General features: G+C 37.1%; 1 protein-coding gene across 5 annotated transcripts in view; it reads right to left on the bottom strand.

Moving 5' to 3' along the window:
- Positions 1-21,664, bottom strand: part of pappab (pregnancy-associated plasma protein A, pappalysin 1b) — a 137,892-nt gene that overhangs the window by 88,947 nt on the left and 27,281 nt on the right. For 2 of the 5 annotated variants that reach the window (XM_048189427.1, XM_048189429.1), the window contains exons 1-2: positions 13,110-13,900; positions 5,392-6,463 (exon numbers count right to left, since the gene is read on the bottom strand). In XM_048189427.1, the coding sequence (XP_048045384.1) occupies positions 5,392-6,463; positions 13,110-13,491 (1,454 nt within the window). In that variant the 5' untranslated portion in view covers positions 13,492-13,900. Of the gene's footprint in view, positions 1-5,391; positions 6,464-13,109; positions 13,902-21,664 lie in introns of those variants that run through there. The other 3 variants (XM_048189431.1, XM_048189432.1, XM_048189430.1) reach the window with 2 other exon arrangements.

The raw sequence follows: 21,664 nt of genomic DNA, 5'->3' as shown, positions 1-21,664 counted from the left end.
AACAGTGCGCACCAAACCATAGGGCAGAGACTCATCCTTCATGGTGTTTTATTGTCCCTCAAACTGCATCCATCCCTACATACTTTGATTCATGCTCCAGAACTCTGACTCCGGTTAAACAGTTAAGATGTGTTTAGGATGTCATGTCATAATGCATTAATGGAACAGAATTAAAATAGCTGAAAGCTTCACACATAGGAATGAAAATTATAGTACCCTAGAGTTCCCTTCCAAAATTTTTAAACAGCTATGAACTTCTAACCTTGAGCTTCAAAAAACTGTTGTACAAGGGTCAATGACAAATAAGAGTATCCAAGATAATGAAAAGGACAGATCCAGTTCATGTTGGATTCATATGGTTCTGAAAAAACTTTTATAACATTTATAACATGACTCTAAAAATGTTGTGGTGTAACCATCAAGTAAAATATACTAACATATTTTCCTCACACCCTGAATACATTTGAAACATCATAATATTTTCAAAAAGGTTTTTAAAAATAATTTTCAAGGTAAAAGGAGTCACACCACATGACATTTTACAACATAAAATGTCATGTCAATTGATTTCTTTTAATGAGAAATAAAATTTAATTAATTTTTTCTTTACAATAATATCAGTGCATTATCACTCTGAAATATTTTACTTTATGTCTAAAAAAAAATACATTCAAAATTCAGAAATTAAAAACATGCTCATCATAGAAGCGGTACCTAATCATTGTATGTATGATCTGAATTCTAAAGTATTTTTGAACAAATTAATAGATGTTGATGGAAAATGAGCATCATGTCGTTGACCCACAAAGCACTTTATCCATATAAATCCTACTGTGTCAATTTGAAACACAAATGTCTAAAGCCTCTAAATTATCAACAGGATCAAAACTTTGCTGAAAAACTTGTACACCATCTACAACATGCCTTCTGTTGACTGATTGAGAGTTTATACTTTTTAACAAGTAAAAGGACTTTTAAAATAATTCTAAAAATGTCAGGTCGTGGTACACATAAAAACTACAGAGCTCTGATCATAAAACTATAAATATCATCTTACTAAGACATATTATCGGGAGTGACAACTGACATTTATATGCATTTTACGTTAGTAGTCTGCAGTACTGTTATAAAGATCTCATTGATTTATATTACAACATTACATCTTACTTTTTAGATATAAATATCAGCAACTGCACCAAATTAGTTGCTTAGTTTAGACCTCTGAATTATACCTTTATATTCTCCAATATCAGTGGTATTCAAATGGCGGACCTTGGTTCCATCTGGACCACGAGACATAATTTCGCCACTTTACCATTTCTGCAGTTTAAAGTGAGCAGCTTGTCAAAACAACAGAGCGGTACACACCACAAGCGCTCAGGGTCGTTTACGGTTATGATCTTACGGTGCTATATCCTAATATTTTTATCTAGAGCCAAACATGCTTCATTCTAATCTTTTCTGTACCATGCGCGTTGCTTCTCTCTCCTGCTAAAGACATAAAGCATCACATTAAGAGCTGCAGATGATGCAGTTATTTTAACATCAGTAGCAGAAACACGGTAAATAGATATTTACTAAAACATGGCAGACAACGAGAATGCAGCAAATACAAGTATTTTTATCTGTCAATGATAGACTGTCATACAGATGACTCCAACCGTTTAACTAAATGGGACAGGGACAGGCATTAAGGTGGTTTAGATCGTACTTATCAGGCCGTTACCATTTTGTTTATTTAAACAGATAAAAATCTATGGTAACATCAGTAAATTTTGGAGTGCCGCAAGGATATGTGTTTGGCTCTCTACTATTTTCAATATAAATGCTGCCACTTGGTAATATAATAAGAAAACACTGAATTAGTTTCCACTGCTATGCCGATGATACTCAGTTATATATTTCATCACAACCAGATGAAATCTCTAAAATTATCCAAGATGACAGAGAGTGTTAAGACATAAAGTATGCCTTTATATCGACAGCCTATGATGTAATATGGCACGACCTGGAAGTATAAAAGGAGCGCCTGGCGAAACAGAAGACATCTCATCGTCTTTCGGTCCTGTTCTGTCTGATTGCGACTATACCAACTCCGGTAGGGTTTTTATATATATGCCTTACAAACGTTCAAGAGAGTGTGTTTATCCGTGTCCCCGGGTTTGATACTTGATATACACATTTTCTGAGCGTTTTCTGTCTGGAGAGGAGCACGCATAGACAGTGCTTGAGGGCGCTGTCTGTGTGTTTGTCTGTTGTTTACTGTGAGCGTTTCCCTATCGGGACGCTCCGTTCTCGTTTGGCACTCTTCCCGAGGGAAGAGGTGTCTGCATCTGTGCCTGATGATTCTGGCCCCGTTTGTGCTGAGGCATAACGGTGGCTGCAATCATAGGGCTCGCAGGTGAGCTCGTTGGGAAGTTTGAGAAAACTGTCTCTCTCTCGGCTTCCCTGAGGCTGACGAGGATGACTGGATGACGTTCATGTTTGACGTCATCGCGTCTGGCGGCGAGCGCTCCTCTGGCTGTTGTGTGCCTGCGGAGGCTGCTGTGTGTTTGGGACGCGCTTTTCGCCGGGCTGCAGCTGCCGTGAGTGCGCGTTAAGAAAGGGGCCGCGCGCGGACGGCTCGACGTGCAGGTCCTTTCTGTCCATTAATGCAGCAGCTTCCATGACTTTCCATTCCTTTTGATCTCCGCGTTTGAGATCGGGAGGGCATGGAAAAACTCCTAGCCGTTCAGATTTGTATCTGAACCCAGACAGACGGGAGAAGGAAGAATCGAGAGTGAGATGGGTGATCGATTGTAAACACCATTGCGTTTTTAATCGATTCCCCAGCTTCTTCCACCTCCTGTATATATATATATATATATATATATATATATATATATATATATATATATATATATATATATATATATATGCATGTATATATATATAAACATATATCATGCTCAGATGCTTCTTATGGTCAGACTGATGGCTGGGCCCATAGTAATTATTTCTGTTGGCCCGCTATTTCTGTTTGATAGTAAGAGGATCTTTTAGTCTTAAAAAAGCCTTAGATTCCTTTCATGTAAAAAAGGAGCATTAGGAGTCTTCGGTCTTTGAGCCACAGGAGGGTCTATATTTTATGTGTTTAAAATAAGACCTTATTTTCCTGTATAGTTTTCTGAGCATATAGTCAGAAAAATTAGGGTTTTTTTGGGCAAACGGAAGTTGATAGACTGGCTAATATATGTTGTGCAGGCCACAAAATGGCCGCCTCTTAGCCACCTGTGGTTTAGAGTAGCTTCTCAACTGCTGTTTTCTAGAGTAGTTTGAGTTAGCACTCGTCACTTCAGTTAATGTGTATGTTTAGGTCGGCCTTAATCGGGCGCATGACATTGTTTGCTTGTGAGCTTCACTTTCTTTCTCTTATCCATGAGATTTGGAGGTGAAGCACAGGCTTCACTAGGCTTGTGGCCCTGTAAGAAGGCCCATAGCTTAGCGGCCAGGCTAGAGTTAAGTTAGATGTGTTATTTACTTATAACTCTATGTTTACTATCCCTTGTCAGGTTGTATAGTTCCTAGTTCTGGCCTCCTCTTGAGGGAGTTGTTAGGCCGTATACCCATTATCCCCTTGTTTTGTAGGTGCAATTGTTGAGATTAACAGCTAGGTTGTAGAGTGTTTTTAGACTTCCTGATGCTGTTATCTCAGGTGGCAGGCCCTTATCTTTGCGTAGATAAGTCAGAACAGTCTCTCAAGATGATAGATGTCTTCTGTTTCTCCAGGCGCTCCTTTTATACTTCTGGGTCGTGCCATATTACGTCATAGGCTGTCGCCGGCCAATAGGGATTGGAGTTATTGGATAGTTGCTTTCAGACACCTAGGTCACGTGACGTTCCCCAAAGCGTTAATCAATGCAGAGTCTCGTTCCCTGGTTCTCAGGGAACTATGGTTAGATATGTAACCTAAGATGTTATAATCTGGAAAATTATTTAGAGATGACAAGGGAAGACCAAAAACAACAACTTTAAAATCACTAGTTACTTTTGTTTACTAGAGTTCATTATTAGTTTATGTACGTTGTTTATTTTTAGTAGTTTATTACATTGAGCAAAATATAAAAATGGTCCATACTTTTCTTAAGAGGTAAACCCTGCACCCCAGTATGTTTTATCAGTCCTGGGAAGGAAATAGAGACCGGACCTCTTGGAATTTTAACTGAATACCCTGTCCTATATCATACACTGCCTGGCCAAAAAAAAAAAAAAAAATCCTGTTTGGATTTTAATAGGCAAATACTTAAGAATCTATGAATGGATCGTTATTACAGTGATTATTATGTTTCTAGCATGTTATATATTTGGCAACAGTTCTTTTAATCCTTAAAGATGGACTGTGTAGCTTTTCATTTCTTAAACAACCATGTAGGAAGACACATCATGGCCATATTCTAGGATGACAATGTCAAGATTCACCAGGGTTAAAATTGTGAAAGAATGGTTCAGAGAGCATGAAGAATCATTTTCACACATGAATTGGCACCGGTCCAGACCTTAATTTCATTGAAAGTCTTTGGGATGTGCTGGAGTAGACTTTACAGAGTACTCACCTCTTGCATTGTCAATACAAGATCTTGACCAAAAATTTCTGCACCTCTTGATGGAAATAACATCACAACATTTATTTCAATCAAGAGGTGCATCATTTTTTGGTCAAGATCTTGTATTGACAATGCAAGAGGTGAGCACTCTGTAAAGTCTCCTCCAGCACATGCCAAAAACATACACTGAGGTTAAGGTCAGTGCCAATTCATGTGTGAAAAAGATTCTTCATGCCCCCTCCCAACAATTCTTTCACAATTTGAGCCTGATGAATCCAGACATTGTCATCCTGGAATATGGCCATGATACATCTTAATACATGGTTGTTTAAGAAATGAAAAGCTACACACTCCATCTTTTAGGGTTAAAAGACTGTTGCCAAACATATAACATGCTAGAAAAATAATAATCACTGTAATAATGATCCATCCATAGACTCTTAAGTATTTGCCTATTAAAATCCAAACAGCGACTTTTTTTTTTTTGGCCGGGCAGTGTACATGACCCATAAAAGCCTGATTTACTAAATATTAATCTCAAAAAAAAAATATGCAAACCTATACAAACTTTTTTTTAGATTTAGTCTAAAGGTTCGATAATCTTTTCCATTAAAAAAAAAAAAAAAGGAAATGAGAAGAAGAAAAAAATATTTTTCTGACTTATTTCATACATCATGCTTAACAGGGTTAAGCCATAGTTGATATAGTCGAATATTTGCATAATTAATAAACTGAACTCATCAATCTGTATGCAATATTCTGTGGATGTCACTGACTAGGTTTGAAATAGCAGTTGTCTGAGAATTACCTGAGGGGTGACGCAGGATTAAAGCAGGTCTTCGTGACATCAGTGATGTTGGGGTTGCAACAGTCCCCATGGTCGTAATAGAAATTGTCCCAGTTACACTCTGGGTCACAAACCCCATTCCCCTGCTTGTATTCAGGGCAACGTGCGTTCTGCCTCTTACAGTATCCGGCATCGAAGCCCGTAAGGGTGTGGTTACATTCTGGATCGCACTCTTCATCGCCCACTTTGCTGACATCACAGTTGGCCAGTATTAGGCGGTTACGTAAGGACGAGTTGTAGACGTTGTGAATGGTTCGCTCCCAGGAAATGTTGTAGACACGGAAAGCATTGTTCAAGTGCTGGTGCTGAAGGTTGATCTGGTGATCGGTAATCGTCGGCCACCGTCCATCATCATCGTAAATGTTTATCACTCGATAGCGCACCGTCTTGGGCTTCCGAAAGCTCCAGAGCTGGTAGTAGTTTGTAATCACCTCCACATTGTCACACACGGTCTGTCCGCAAGGTGGAGGTTTCAGTGCAGTGTCACTGAGGTCACCCGCCAGGCTTCGGTCTGAGTGCTCCAACCGGGGGAAGCTGCCATCTTTCACCGTAAGCCACCGTCTTGACATGTTCTCAAAGTTCTCATGGATTACTAGCTGAGAGAGGTCACCAAACTGACCTAAACTGTGACCCATGTATCTAATGATCTCACGTTGTGTCAGAGCCCGATGCCACAAGCTCAAGTGTTCCATCGTACCCCTGAAGTTGTGGTTCAGCGCGTTGCCACCGATCATTAGCACCTTGCACTTCTTGGTAAGTGGACTGAAAATCTCACCGGATTGGTCTCTGCTTACAGCAACCTGCGCCCCGTTAACGTACAGCTTCATAAAGAGCCCATTGTAGGTGATGGCGACGTGCGACCATTGATTGGGAGTATAGGGTGCATTGGAGGTGATGGTGGTGAGCTTGTGGGCTCGGTCCGTCTTGAGGGAGAAGAAGAAGCGAGGGTCACGGTTGGCTTGGTCACTGACTGCTTTGATGCCAAGCAACCATCCTCTATCACTGGATGCGTAGAAACATTTATCATAGAGACCTGAAGGAAATGACAAATATTAGATTCATGAACAAGCAGATTAAGTACAGTGGGGTCAAAAGTAAAATGCATTTTTTTTATTGAATGCAATTTTTTTCATAAATTATATTATCAGCAAAATTATTTGAGTGAAAATGGGAAGATTAACAGTGATTTCAGAAAGCCTCAGTAATTCTGTCTCTTTTGCTTCTATAGCAGAAGTACTCAAGCTGCATGAACTCCACAAGTTTGTGTAAAACCTGATGATGTTCTCCAGCATGATTAAAGATAGAACCAAAACAACATCTTGAGCTTCAATAGTCACGTCACATGATCAATGCCACTAATTTGACTTATGAGTGACCTAAAAATAGTGTGTAATTTTACATATTTCGTAATAATTTTCATCATTTTGTTACTATATTTTAAGACTTTATTTCAAAATTTATTTCAAAGTTTACAACTATTGTTCAAAGTGGTCAGTAAGATTTTTAAAATGTTTTTAAAAACATTCCTCTTATGCTCACCAAGGCTGCATTTGGTCAAAAATGCAGTGCAAATACAGCCTGGGTGCCAGCCCGAACCCCGCCCACAACATTTTTTGGACGGGAAGTTCGGTCTGGACTCGATCCATTGTGGAGTAATTATGCTCGGCTCCCAGAAGGCAGAGCCAATCAAATTGCCAGGGCGGGCTTTAATCGATGATGGACAGGCTATCTGCGGTTATGTAACCACCCACGTCATCAAAGAGGGCTTGGGGAGTTTGATTGACAAGCGATCTAACCAATCAGAACGCCGCATCCGCCATTTTGTCCGACAAAGCAGTCAGGAGTTAGAAGATTAACATTCGGTGGAGTTAAACTTGAAAAATTGTGCATATTGACGTCTTTCCGCGTTTGAAACAACATTCATTCTCATGTTCATTCATGTTTATTTGATCCTATAAATGGACTAGTAGGAAGAGATCGGTTAACGAGCCTCTTGAGCTGAGGCGCTACAGCAATCTGTCACGATCATGGTCACAACACATTAAAGAGCCACAAAACGGTTTTTATTGTTTGAATTTTTTTTAATAACTACACAGTTTGAAAGCTGGGACTTTGTTTAATATCATAAGTAACCTGCTCTGTCTCGTCTGTCGATGTGTTGTCAGTTTCCTCTTTGCTCCGCGATGTATTTTCCACTCTGTGTGGCGTGACAGCGCCACGGCTTGTCGGACAAAGCAACAGTAACTAAGGGGGGCGAGTGTTTGCGAAAGGTCAATTAGTTTACAACAATGGTGGCTGTTGTTGAAGAACTGAGATGTGTAGATTCCGCCATCGCGTCCGTTATAGAAGATATCGACAGCGCATTAATTTTAAAAGAGGAACAGAGGACCGCGATCAAGGCATTTGTCGATGGGAAAGATGTCTTTGCCGTCCTTCCTACGGGATTCGGCAAAAGTTTGATTTATCAGCTGGCCCCGATGGTCGCTAAGAAGAGTTCTGTTGACAACTATGCGTCGCTCAACATACGTCACTTACTCTGTAGCTCTGATTGGTTGTAGGTCTATCCAATTGAGGTCTTTCCTGGATCGGTTGAAATACGCCCCCATAATCAAAGCCCAATGGAGCAGTATCAGACTCATATTCTGACTAGAATTGAGTATGACCACGTCAGGCTAGTGCAAATATAGTAATATTGTGAAATATTTTTACAATTTAAAATAACTATTTTCTAGTTTAATATATTTTAAATTTTAATTTATTCCTGTAATGGCAAAGCTGAAATTTCTGCATTATTACTCTAGTCACATGATCCTTCAGAAATCTTTAGGCTTGTTCGAGATGCATCAGCGCTTCGCAGACCGATCGGCGAATGACATCAAAGTACCACGAGAGCAATTGGAGACCAGACGACTCCTTATGCTTTTGAATCGCTCTCGCGGTACTTTGATGTCATACACCGATCGATCTGCGCAGCGCCGATGCATCTCGAACAAGCCTATTCTAATACGCCAGTTTGTGAAGAAACACTTCTTAGTATCAATGTCGAAAACAGCTGCTTAATATTTTTGTGGAAAATGTTTTTTTTTTTTTTTTTCAGCATTATTTGATGAATAGAAAGTTCAAAAGAACAGCATTTATATGATACATACATTTCTGTTACAAATTAAAAGTCTTTACTGTCACATTTGACCAACTGAATGCATGCTTGCTGAATAAAAGCATCAATTTCTTTACAATTTATTAAAATATTTATTTATTTATTTATTTTTTCAATTTCCCTAAATACTAAAACTTTGTCTTTAGATTTAAACTTGATGTTCTTTTAGACTGTATCTTTTATCAGTACTGATATTTACTGCTCAGTAAACACAATTAGCAGATATAGATTTATCCTGAAATATAATGAAAGGTGCACAGTAGTAATTTATCAAACTGACTGACGCAACAGCACAGACGTAAGTTACCGCAGCCTGATACGGAGAGTGACGAAAAACTATGTTTGTCCAGAAAAGTGGGGAACACAGAGTGGTTCCCATGATCAAATCGTTGCAACAGTACAGTCCAAGGACTACAGGCCTACAAGGAAGCATCTGCTAGCAATCAGGCCCAGACAGTGTGGTCTTGTATCAACAGAGCAAAGGTTACTTGAATTTTCAGTCTATTTTCTTGAAATGTACCTCAGCAGTAGGGATGTTTGAAATCAAAAATTGTCCTTTTTCGGCACAGTCCGTATTATGATTGGGGCTCTAAAACCCTTTCTTCCTGTTTCATTTGGAAACCATGTGCAGAGCTCCAGAAGGAAACGTATTCTTACATTTAATGGGTAAGCGTCCTTCATAATCATCCAGAATGTGTAAAAGAGGATTTTATTTGAATCATTGTACTTCAACACTGCAGAAATCAGATACAGGGCATATTCTAAAATTTTAATTCTAACATTTAACCAACAAGCCCTGCAAATCCACACAGTGCAGCTTAATCCATTAATTTGCTGAGCAATGAAACCTAAAGTCAAAGACAGAAAGTGAGGATCTAGAGACCCTCACTCTGTCTTCTGCATGAGGAAATCTCAAAGCGGAGAGAAGTGTGTTTGGTAGAGGTAATTGGTGAAACTCGGTTAGGGCAAATCAGCAGTAAAGCGTTACCAGGGTAGCAGAGGAAAATATTACTATGCCACATTACTACTTCAGTACACACAATATGTAACATAACTCCAAATTTACACATGCCTCTGCAACAGGGAAATGCATTTAGACGGAACTGCTTAAATCTCCTTCAGTGAAGCTGAATGCATGAGGATCCTTTGACCACTAGGATTGACCACTTTAAAGAGATCATTCATTCGGTAGCGCCTTAGTAAAGAGCAGACAGGAGCATGTAGTTCCCTCTCACTTCTGGGCTGCCAGCAGAACCACTGCCAGCATCTATAAAAATAAATTGTGCCATAAAACTGAGGAAATTACAATCTGTGAAATCCTGGAATGAGACCACTAAGTGGGAAATAACAAACAGGTACAATTCTTGCCAGCACCAAACTTTAGACATGTAAGGGGCTCAGTGTAGGGAGAGGGATGGGGGTTCAATGAATGGATGGATGGATGCACTATAGAATGCTCATTTTATATTGATCACCATAGAGATTTCATTAAAAACAACAGAGCATTAGAAAAACCGTACACCGCTTTAAATAGTTCAAAGACAATGAATTAAATACTAATGCATGATAAACAGAGTGGCGAAAAAGTCTCGTACACAAATATAATACAGTTTGCTTTGCAAATTAACTTTATGAAATCAATCCAGTCATTGAACTAAGTACATGCTGAAGTTGAAAAATGTAATTTCGGAAATGAATGCAGTTGGCTCCTTGTGCCGAATATGGCGTACCTTGTAATCCTTTCCAATATTTTATGAACGCATCCATTTTGAGTTCATTCAATCTCAGTATCCAGCACCATGGACAGAGCACTACAAAGTGAGCATTACGAAATGAAAGACACAAGCGCAGCAGCTGTTTAGAAATATGTATATACACCAGTACTGTCTGTAGACCTTTATTAAAACATCTAAGGCTATAATGAATTGTAGACTTGTTACTTTTACACTTAGTTGTTGGACTAGTTTTCTGTTAGCTATGGGATCAGTAAAATCCTTTTAAAGTAAAATAACAATCTAGATTGCTTAATGTTTTTTATGATATTTTCACTAATGCATTATAATTAAGAAAAACTACAAAGTACCTAATACCATTACAGAAACAAAGTACCTGTTAACAACTACCAATCATAAATCATGATATTTGGTAACATGCTAAATTTGGTAACATAGCTAAATATTTAAATTTTTATGGCCATCATTACAAACCTCTAAGTTGTGCTATTGACAGTTTTATGAGGCGATTATTAATTTATAGTAATGTGCCATAAAATATCTTTATATAAAATATCCCATTGACAACAGTGACAAGAAAAAGTAAAATGTACACATTTCTATTTGAAATCAGAGTGCGTAAAAATTCGGATGAACAGTTGCCGCCGCCTAACGTCAGCAGACATGCTGTAAAACTTCTAGTAAAAAAGTCATCTGTCTGAGAACAGGCTCAGTGCCTCTCTGTGCGCTCTTGCGTCTGAGGATCTGATTGACTGCACTGCCGAGTCCATTCCATGATGTTTTGTGGCAAGGACTGTAATATCTTTACAAGAAGAAGCAATAACAAAACCACTTGAAGAAAGGATGGACAAGGCACTAATTTTATAGCATCCTCCATCTGGACTGACACTTAAATCATTCTCTTCTCTAATTACACTACCTGAAGACTCCTGAATATAAAACAGCACAAATTTGTGGGTTAAAACCTGACAGTCAATATACAAGGGCCACAACTTAGTTACATGGACCACAAACATTTAATGCTTTGTTTAAAGCGAAATTTGCTGAACAACTGTATTTGATGCGCAGTTGGAGAACCTATATAAACTCTGCCAGCGCCCCCTCGTTGCTTCTTAATGTTACTGTGACTAAGGAGATCATTGTGAGGACAGAGGAGTGGACTAATTTTAGATGACTCACTGACAAGATGTATTCAATCAATCCATTAGCATGCAGCTCTCTGGAGATATAAAGCTTATTTAAAGACAATGTACCCAACTGTATATAATGTAATTAATTTTCAATGTCCTGAGTCTATGATTTGCAATTTAAATCATGCATCTTGAAATCTACCACTGAATTGCATGTGCATGTCTCATTAATTGAGAATTATTTATAAAAAAATATCTTGTAATGTTTTAACTTGAATTTTTACTTTTTAAGTTTAATTTATATAAGCATAATTATGTGATGTTTGTGAAAATACAAACTAAGCACTTTTGTTCTTTTGTAGATCTCTAATTACATTTTAGAGAAACTATAAGAAAGCAGACAGTCTGGTAATTAAAGCTAACAAATCTGTCCCTTTACATACATTTTCAACAACTACACGTGGGTTTGCATTTTATTTAGCCTTTAAGTGACCCCCAAGCATTTTAGAGAGATAATAAAAATGATTTGATTTGTATATCATTACAGTACATTTTCGTTTATGTTCCCACAAAACTGCGTGCTATTGGGGTTCATGGGGTGCACGCAGGATTCATAAACCGACTCCACGGGTATTACGCTCTCTGTTGGCTGGAGAAGGGATGGGGAAAAAAAAGAAATCACATAAATTTGTTTAAAGAAAAAAAAAAAAAAATACAACCGAGCAACTAACACGCCCACCTATGCTACTCCATCCCCATAAGAATAATGCGTAATGCGCGTAAGTAGATATTTTTCAAGAAAAATAAACGTAAGGATTTTGTTATTCGATTATAAACTATAAGCGCTTCGTTAGTGGGAAATACATACTTGAAAAACACATTTTAAAATAAAACACACAATTAAGAATAAGCATACATTATGACTAAAGAAAAATAAGCACCCGCTGTAGTGTCAGTTTGGGATATAGGGTGTATGTGTAGCATTTAGTGCAGAGCAGTGCACGTAAGGAGCACAGTAGCCTATGCATCAAAGGGATGACGTATTTGTTTAAGCGATATCTGACACAGACACTTAATCACACAGCATCAGAGAGAAAAATCTACAGACTACGCCGCTATCACAGTTTTCTCGCAGACACTTGAAAGTGCAGTTTTAAAGATGCAAAAAAATGATAATAACAATAAATAAACAAATAAAATTCATAAAACGCCATTCGTATAAGACTTAAACATCAAACCAATAAATATAGCATATTAGGGTATTGAAATTGCTTTACTCCATATTAGCTACAACAAACCGTCCAAAGATCAACTAGATACGCAATTTAAGTCGGTAACGTTAAAACTACAAGATGCCACCAAAAGTTGGGTGGCGATAACCTGCCGATCGCATGCAAAACCCAAGAGAGTTTTTGCTTGTAAACAACAGCAAAGGCTCATATTCCGTCTTTGGAGAGATCATTTATTGCTAACTACTCTCAGTACATGCTTGCATTAGCTCATAAATAGTCAAAGTGATATAAAGAAGTGCTAGTGGCAAGTGTTTATGCAACTATTCGAAAGCTGGAGGTGATTTATGAAGCACGGGCATGCTGCAGTTACACTATGAAATGATTTCTGCAGTGAATATAATGCAAGTCATAATTAAGCAAATCAAACCTCCGATAACAGCTGGAGAGCGCTGCCCACCCTCAGGTTTTATCCACATTTCCAGGGTGAAATTACCCCTTGGCACCTCTGCATTGGGTTTCAGACGCAGTTGGTCTCCTCGACCGGTAAAGTAAACAGCCCTCCGCCGACCTGGGCTGTTTTCCCCCGCCTGTGACAGGCGAGGGGAGCGCCGATCTATCCCGGGAAGTGAGCGTTTGCCCCGAGGCAGGCGTGTGGCACAAGCTCCTGGGAAGGTACTTCTGGCTTCCCTGATGCGTACCAAGTCTCTTTTAGACCTTGCAATTCGCCGTGGAGTCCCACACTCAGATCCCAAGCACACGATAAAAAGCAAAAGGCATAGGAGCCAAGTGCAAATGGGCAAAAGTTTCATTTTCAAGTGGAGAGAAGAGATTTTTGTCAATGGATAGGGGATTTGATGATTTCAAAATACTAAATAGCGCTCGTCTTTGGAGATCTTTCCCGGTCTTTTGCTTTTACAAAAGCCTGTCAAGACGCGTATTCAACACCAACCAAGACGGCAATGCTGTCTTATTTTTTCCTTTATAATGTTAAGCCACGACCCCCTTTCCTTGCCCCTTTCAAAGACACTTCAACACAGATTGAGGGGGGAAAGGAATATGTTAATTCATCCAAGTGCTCCACCTTCTCAATTGAATGGATCCCATTAAACTGCAGGGATGACTGAGTAATCAATCAGTGTGGAGAGGTCAAAATCATTTCCCTTTCACTTTTTCTTCATCCGCATTTCAAATAAACTTGGTAAAACGCGTTTCTCAAACATATCACATGCACAACTATATGCGCGTAGATGTATGAGTATTTGAACGGGGTCACTGGCAAGACCGGCGTGAATTTCTTCAGAGGGATTCGCGTACATTAAGTAGTAATAACACATAACATTCGAATATCTAAAATGGTCTAAATCGACTCGTAAGAGTGGAAATAAAAAGATATGATTTGTCAAATATAATACTAGGCTACATGTTTCAGGCAACTCGTCGTTACGTCACATTGTTTTTATTTGGCCGAAGGCACAGTGCGAATAGCCGGGTTCATTCTGACAGGAGTCGCAGGTAACCTGCTCGCCGTTTTGTTTCTCAGTGCTTATCTGAACCGGGACAGTGTTTTTATTTTGCGCACCGCTGCGTTGAGAACCCTCTAGCGGCTACACGACGAACTCTCAAGAAAACCACAAGAAAACAAAAAAACAAAAAAAAACAAAAACAAAATATGGTCAGGCACGTTAAATATTTTTTATTGTTCTTTCCTTTGTCCACAACGACATATTAACGTGTGCAGCGCTGGGTGGGGAAGCAGAATGACAGAAAGCCAAAAGCGGGCTGCTGATCGGGTGAACGAGAAGGTACAGCAGACAAGATGATAAACATTTTAAGAAAAGGATGGTTTTTGTGTGCATCATAAATATGTGCGAATAATGACTCTACCGATGAAAAGCTGACACTAAGGGAAAAACGACATCCATCAAAATAAATAAATAAATAAATAAATAAATAAATAAATAAAAAATAATAATAATAATAATAATAATAAAGGTAAATAATAATTTGATTTTCTTTTTCTTTCTCCATGATGTCTTTTTGACCAGTCCCCATTTAATATTTTCAATTTACTTTCCCTGTATATTTGGTATATGATCTACAATTTTATAAATAAATAAATAAATAAACTTAAAAATTACATCATCCTTTTATGATGAACACTGAATGACATCATGAATGTAAATGTATTTTCTTTTTTTTTTCTTTTATTTATTCTATTTTTTCTTTCTATAATAACAACCATATTGTGACCTTAAAAGACAATAATGGTCAAATGAATAATAAAATTCAATAAAAAAAAAAACAAACAAAAAAAAACACTTGAATTTTTTTTTTCCGTCTGACTGAATAAATTAAAATGTTTTAAAATCTTTTTTTGAAGGATTTTGTGAAACGACCCTCGTGAGTACAAAGATGAATTTAGGGAGTATATAGCGCTGATGTATAATAGGAAGAACATAGAGGGAAAAGTGTGACCGATCTAAATTCATATATGGCACCTATAACAGAGTATCGAAGCATTTCCAGCCAGAGTTCTGGTGCACCCTCTTATGGCTTTTTCTTATTGAATGTCAGCAGCAGAGGGAGCCTAGAAAATGACTGAACGCACTTCTTACATCGTCTGCTCCTGGTCTCAGTGTTCTGATTCTCAAAGCTGCAGAGGGACTCCTTGCAAACATGTGACGTCAATACTGCTGAATATCAATGGGCACTGGTGCTAAAGGACCAGCGGGAAACCTGGGGTGAGCCACTATAGAGCCCCTCATTCGGCAGGTTCTTACCTCAAAGTTACTTTCAACCATTCTTATTCAGCAGGATGTCCAAATCACTTTAAGCTCTTTGCTCAGAAAGGTTTCACAATGATACTCCAAAGTGCCTTATCTCTTATCACTTGAAATGGATGCAGCCTAACTCATTAAAGGATCAGGAGGCACAGCACTGAACTACAAACATATAAAGTTAGGCATAATAATTCCTGCCTAACTTGTTACGTATCCAAAACAATTTTCTTTCATTTATTTTCTCTCCTATAACTGATCCCACACAAAGCGACTAACTTCTTTTACTGGTCAGAAAGAAGCTGCATTTACAACAACAACAAATAAAGAGCAGCAGGACCAAAATATCCAAACTGAAAAGCGTGTTTAGAGTGTATATATTTGCTGATGATACATGCACATAAAAATATAATATAAAGAAGTATACACTTAATGCCCTGTCGTTGGGATGAAACCATCTGCTTTTATGTAAATGTACTTATTAGCATATTCTCAGTGGAGTTCTCTGACTTCAGCAAAATGTGATTTTTTTTTTCTTTTTTTCAGAAGTATTTTTGTGATACTAGTGCCATATCTATTTTATCTCTAGGTTGTTGGTAAATTTTTTTTTAAAAAAAGTTAGCATGATTCACATGTGCTAGGATTTTATCACAGCTAAACAACTGTAAAACTAGTTGAATATACAAAATATGTAAAGAAAAATATTATTTTAAAATAACGATGATTGATTATATATTTAAAATAAAATATTTAAGGCATTTGAAAAACTTGTGATGTAGATCTCGGTTATACTTTTGCTTTAAATGCATAATATTCCATATTACATTAAAACAGAGATAAGAAATGATATTATTATTTTGTTTCCTCGTATGTGAGATGCAGTGGGTTAATATTATTGTTAATTGAAGAACTCTGACTTCCTCTATTAAAAATCTATAATTATTATTATGTCTTTTGCAATGTATTTAGTGCTACTATTACTGTTCAGAAATATATGTTGAGAAATATATATGAAACATATATATATAACATAATATATGTCCATGTGTTACCAAAAGATGGAATGTAGGTTTGTGGTGGTCTTGCGACAGGATTTGTGCAGTCAATTATTATTTTATCATTTATCTGCTCTGGTTTTGCCATTAGACTGTAGAAGACTGACTCACGGCTTTACAATCAGCATTTTTAGCAGGGTGCTCACTGCATTAAAGAAATTAAACTTTACAAATCATTCAAAGATAACATTAAGGGAGCTCTGTGCTGGTCTTGTATTGTGATTAATAGCAGGTTGCGTAGACAGCTGAAGACGTCATCAGTGACGTACATATCCCAGTTTTTACTCTCAGCTGCTCCCTCATCTGCAATCAGGAAATGCAAGTCAGTTAATTTGAATTGATCCTGGCTTGTCTCCTACCTGGAGACCTACTACAACCAAAAGGCTAAGAGCAATTAACCAAACACTTAATCTTTCTGCTGATGCTGAGGCATAAGGATTTCGTAATGTATTTGAAGCTCACTCAACTCTGGAATTTGTACTTAGTACTTATTTTTGGCTTTGCCTTCACTGCAAACACATATGAATAATAATCTTTGTGGAATTTTCCAGCACCTGCACAAAGGGCTGGGTTGGATAGAAGCTTAAATATTGTATTGTGTAATAATGACTAAGCATAAACTCTCTCATGCCAGGAACTGTCATTTTTGTACTCATGGACCATTAAGAGGTGCAATATTCATTGGCAGTAAAAGAACAGCTTGTCCACATAAATGCAAAATGCAAGTGAGCACCCATTACAATTATGAAACGAATCCTTTTTTACGATATATCAGTTTATCGATAAATTGAGAGTACAAAGTGAAAAGGCAGAATCTCATTCAACAAGCATATTTTCTAATATAACAGCAAAATTAATGCAGAATTGGTGTGTTAATTGATGAATATGAAAACAGTTTGTCATTGATTAAAAAACATTTGCAGCTTCACCTTTGATTGTGGCAGTCTCTTTTACGCAGGTCGAACAGGTATATGTTTGTGTATGTGAGAACAAGCATGTGTGTGAACAAGCGAGTGTGAACAAGTGTTTGTGTGTAGTAGGGGAAATTCCATCTGGTGTTTATTGTACCCATCTTTCAAAAGATAACCATCATAAAAATAGGGAGGGATGCAAGTTCTGACATTTATTGTATCTGATCCAATAAAGGTATATAGGCATTTCTCATTCATTCCAGAGATCAAGGTGTTCCACCAACGGAAGAGATCAATTTGTAGTTAGGGAGACTCTGGAAAAACCCTGTACTCAGTCCAGTGCAACATTTTGCAATGAGTGATGGAACAACGTATTAATTTAATCTCAGCTACATGAAGTTGTTGTCACTGGGATGGTGTTGGCAAAATAACCAAAATAAATGGTACGTTCATGAACCTGGTATTTGTTGGCAAACTTTGTTCATATTAATAAAAAGCAAGATCCTTATGTGTAACCAGGCCCATGCGATTTATTTATTTAATATTTTGAATTTTCTGCAGTGTTAGAAAATGTGGAATTCTGCAGAAAGGATTTAAACATATTGAAATGTCTTAAACAGCTGAAAGCTACTACACCACCAGTAGCCATAAGCATAACCAAAATTTGACAAAAAATAAAAAATAAATAAAAAAAATCATGGAAAGAATACGGGATACGTATGGAATTTCTGTGGAAATCTGTGGAGCTTTTCCAGATGCAGATTCCATGTGGGCCTCAAGTAAAAAAAATAAATAAATAAATAAATAAATAAAAAAATCCAGGCTTTTTGGATGATAGAAAGATAAAAAAGCACAGCATTTATTTGTGAAATATATATGAAATTTATATATCAGTTGCTTATGATTAATCAGACAAAAAGGTGTCACATATATTCATCCTTATTTGTGGAGCACAAGTAAAGCTCTCTTTGCGTCCCCTCAAAATGTTATTCTAATAAATTATTTGTTTCTCATATTAATAGCCCATCACACAGTTACTTAATTTCATTCACTTCAAGTGTCCCAGCAGAGAAGGACAAAGTCAGCCACCTGTAACTCAAGCATCTGATGTAGATAGAATATTTAACAGAGCTCAGTTAAAGTGAAAGTGGGCAGCCACAACCTTACAGTGATGCTGTTGAAAATCAAGCTAGCATGAAATCAGCAGTGATGATCAGTGTATGGACGTTTTTTTTTTTGTTTCTTACAGTCAGAATGTGATTATGAAATGTATGAATCAACAGAGACTGATTTCAGCTTAACTTACAATGGGGCATACACATTAAACTTAGCAGGGCCAGCATACATTTCATTATCACATTCTGACTGTAAGAAACACACACACAAAAAGAATTTTCCCTCAGGACAGTGGCTTTGCTTGGGTCTCTAATTACTGCTGTAACTGATCTGTTTCTAAGCAACAAAAGCTTTTAATGAATCAAATAATTTCAACTTCGGAATCAAAATCTCACCACTGAGCCATTGAGACAAACATCTGCTCCACCCGTTTCCTTTTGCAAAGTTTGTAAGTTTGATTTTTATTTACTCTCTGTGTAGGGAAGGAGTGGAAAGAAAGAAAACAGTAAGTGACATCATCTTGTTTCCAGAACATTTACTCAATCTGGTTATACTGATTGAGCAGAAGTAACATTTTTATATAGGAGAGACTGGGGCAAGTCATCAAATTGGGACGTTTTAAGTCAAACATACAATTACAAAAATGTGTGTTTACTTCAGCTTTATATTTGTATGCATTTTCAACATCTACTGTAGTACAACAACATCTTAAAATAAAATAATGTTTGTGAATTGTTATTTCAATATCATATACTGTTGTGATTTTTTTTAACAAGAGAATACATGGGGGGGGGGTCACACTTTTAATCGATTAATTAATTTAAATAAATAAACTTGTCTTTGTACGGAGCCCCGCACGACATGCAAGAAAAAAAATTAAATCTTGCGCACGATTTACTAATTCGTTCCCTTGATTTACTAAATTGTGTGCACGATTTACTAAAACGTGTGCACGATTTACTATTTCGTTCCCTCGATTTATAAATCACGCACAATCGAGGGAATGAAATAGTAAATCGAGGGAACGAATTTGTAAATAGTGCGCACGATTTAGTAAATCGAGGGAATGAAATAGTAAATCGAGGGAACGAAATAGTAAATCGAGGGAACTAATTAGTAAATCGTGCGCACGATTTAGCCTGCTATTTTTTTTTTCTGCAAGTCATGTCCGGGGCTCCATAACTTTGACCTTGACCATTTACAATTTCTATTGACCAAAGCAATGGTTTTATATATATTTTTGAATTATTTGTATTTTCTGTTACCATTTACAATTTTTTTTTCCATTTAAAATTTTTATTAAAATTTTTTTTACAGTTTAATTTTTCCTAAAAAGTTCAGCATAGTTTAGCACAGTGTGACAATTAGTCCCACTACTGCCACAATGTGGTCCATGAACTGATCTAATTTTGAGCAATAGTGGTAGAGATACTAAACAGCTTTTGTGTAGTCAAGACTTGTGTGTAAAATAATCAAGAATTTAATAAACCCACAATAAGAAATATTAAAAGTGTGACAAATATCCCCAGAATATCCAACAAAACCCATATTTTTATTATTATTATTATTTCTGATTTATGTTTAAGATCATTTCTTAAAAGGAAAAACTTACGCTTTCAAGTTCCTTATTATATATATATATATATATATATATATATCAGGGTTTGATCATATGACAAAGAAATTTTGAAAAATAATACTTAATGTTGCTGTCAATTGACAAGTTAAGCTATGGTATACTGACAGACCTAAAGTACTCAAAGTGACAGAAAAAGCTCACCTCTGTACTGTGTCAAAGTTTGGACACCCTGTGTGGCCCTTCTAAAAACACTATCAACACAGATTCCTAGAACGAGATAATGCGCACTCCGATATAGCAGCAACACAAACCCTCAAAATTCACCAGGGATGCTTCATGGTAAAGTCATGGGCACACAGCATGTGAATGTGTTATACTGTATTCTGCTTTATGTCACAATGAGGCCAGTCAATCAGCCCTGAGGGAGGAAGGTTGATAAAGCAGACCAGTAAGATTGTGACCAGTTCCTGGAAATCCCTCCTCTTAGGGCCTGTTTCCTCTCTCTGCTGCCTCTAATGCACTACTCCCATTATATTCACAGAGTACTATAGTAGGTGCGTTGCCCTCTAATATCAGTTAGTTTCAGAGATCATCATAACTTCTGATAAGACACTCAAAGATACTTTGGATTACATCATTACTTTTGCAATGTTATGGTACATAGTATTGAAGCACACAAAGTCAAGAAATACTACAGAGAAATAGACTTTAATAACAATGCTCTGGAAACATGAATAAAGGCAGGAGTAGATCACACAAGCTAACGAGAACCAACAAAGAGTAAGGGAGAACTGAGGGCTTGAATACACAGAGCAAACAAAGAAACAGTTAATTAACTGGACACAGGTGAATATAATGACAAATCAGACAATACAGGAAAACTAGGCCTGCGTTTCAATGTGCATACTACCCATCCTAAATATTATGTGACATTAGTAATATTCAATTCTATTTAGGGCAGATCGGGTGGATAGCATGCACATTGGGATGCAGGGTGTGTCACAGGGCAGAACCAAAAACACAATGAAGGAGGGAACACAGATGATACATGTAACATGCAAAGTGTGATAAAAGTCTTTTCTGCATTTCATCATGCAGCATTCAGGTTTATTATTATTATTATTATTATTATTATGCATTTGTTTTTTGGGGGTTTTATTTTTAATTAAATATTTAAAATTTTATTTTCAATTCTTTTAATTTTTTTTTTTTTTTTTTTTTTCGTTTTCATTAATTTGAAATCTTCCATTTATGTCTAAAATACTAGAAAAAGTTGTGAAAATCCTGAGTGAAAATGCTGAGTGGCTAGTGACTTTGGAAAACCACTAGCCACAGTGGCTGGTGAGCAAAAAAGTTAATGTCAAGCCTTGATTATGATCACTATGATCACAGCTTGTAATAATTGATTTAACAAGCTTGTTTCTGCTTAAATAAATACATGTTAGCTAACTGCATGATTTGTATCATCCTAGAACTGTACATTTCTGACATGTGGTTATTACTTTGACACAGTCACTTCTGATAACAGATTACTCTAAATTGTA

Source organism: Megalobrama amblycephala, linkage group LG4 (assembly GCF_018812025.1).
Source record: "Megalobrama amblycephala isolate DHTTF-2021 linkage group LG4, ASM1881202v1, whole genome shotgun sequence".
Classification (NCBI taxonomy): Eukaryota; Metazoa; Chordata; class Actinopteri; order Cypriniformes; family Xenocyprididae; genus Megalobrama; species Megalobrama amblycephala.
This window is presented reverse-complemented; position numbering and strand designations above follow the sequence as displayed.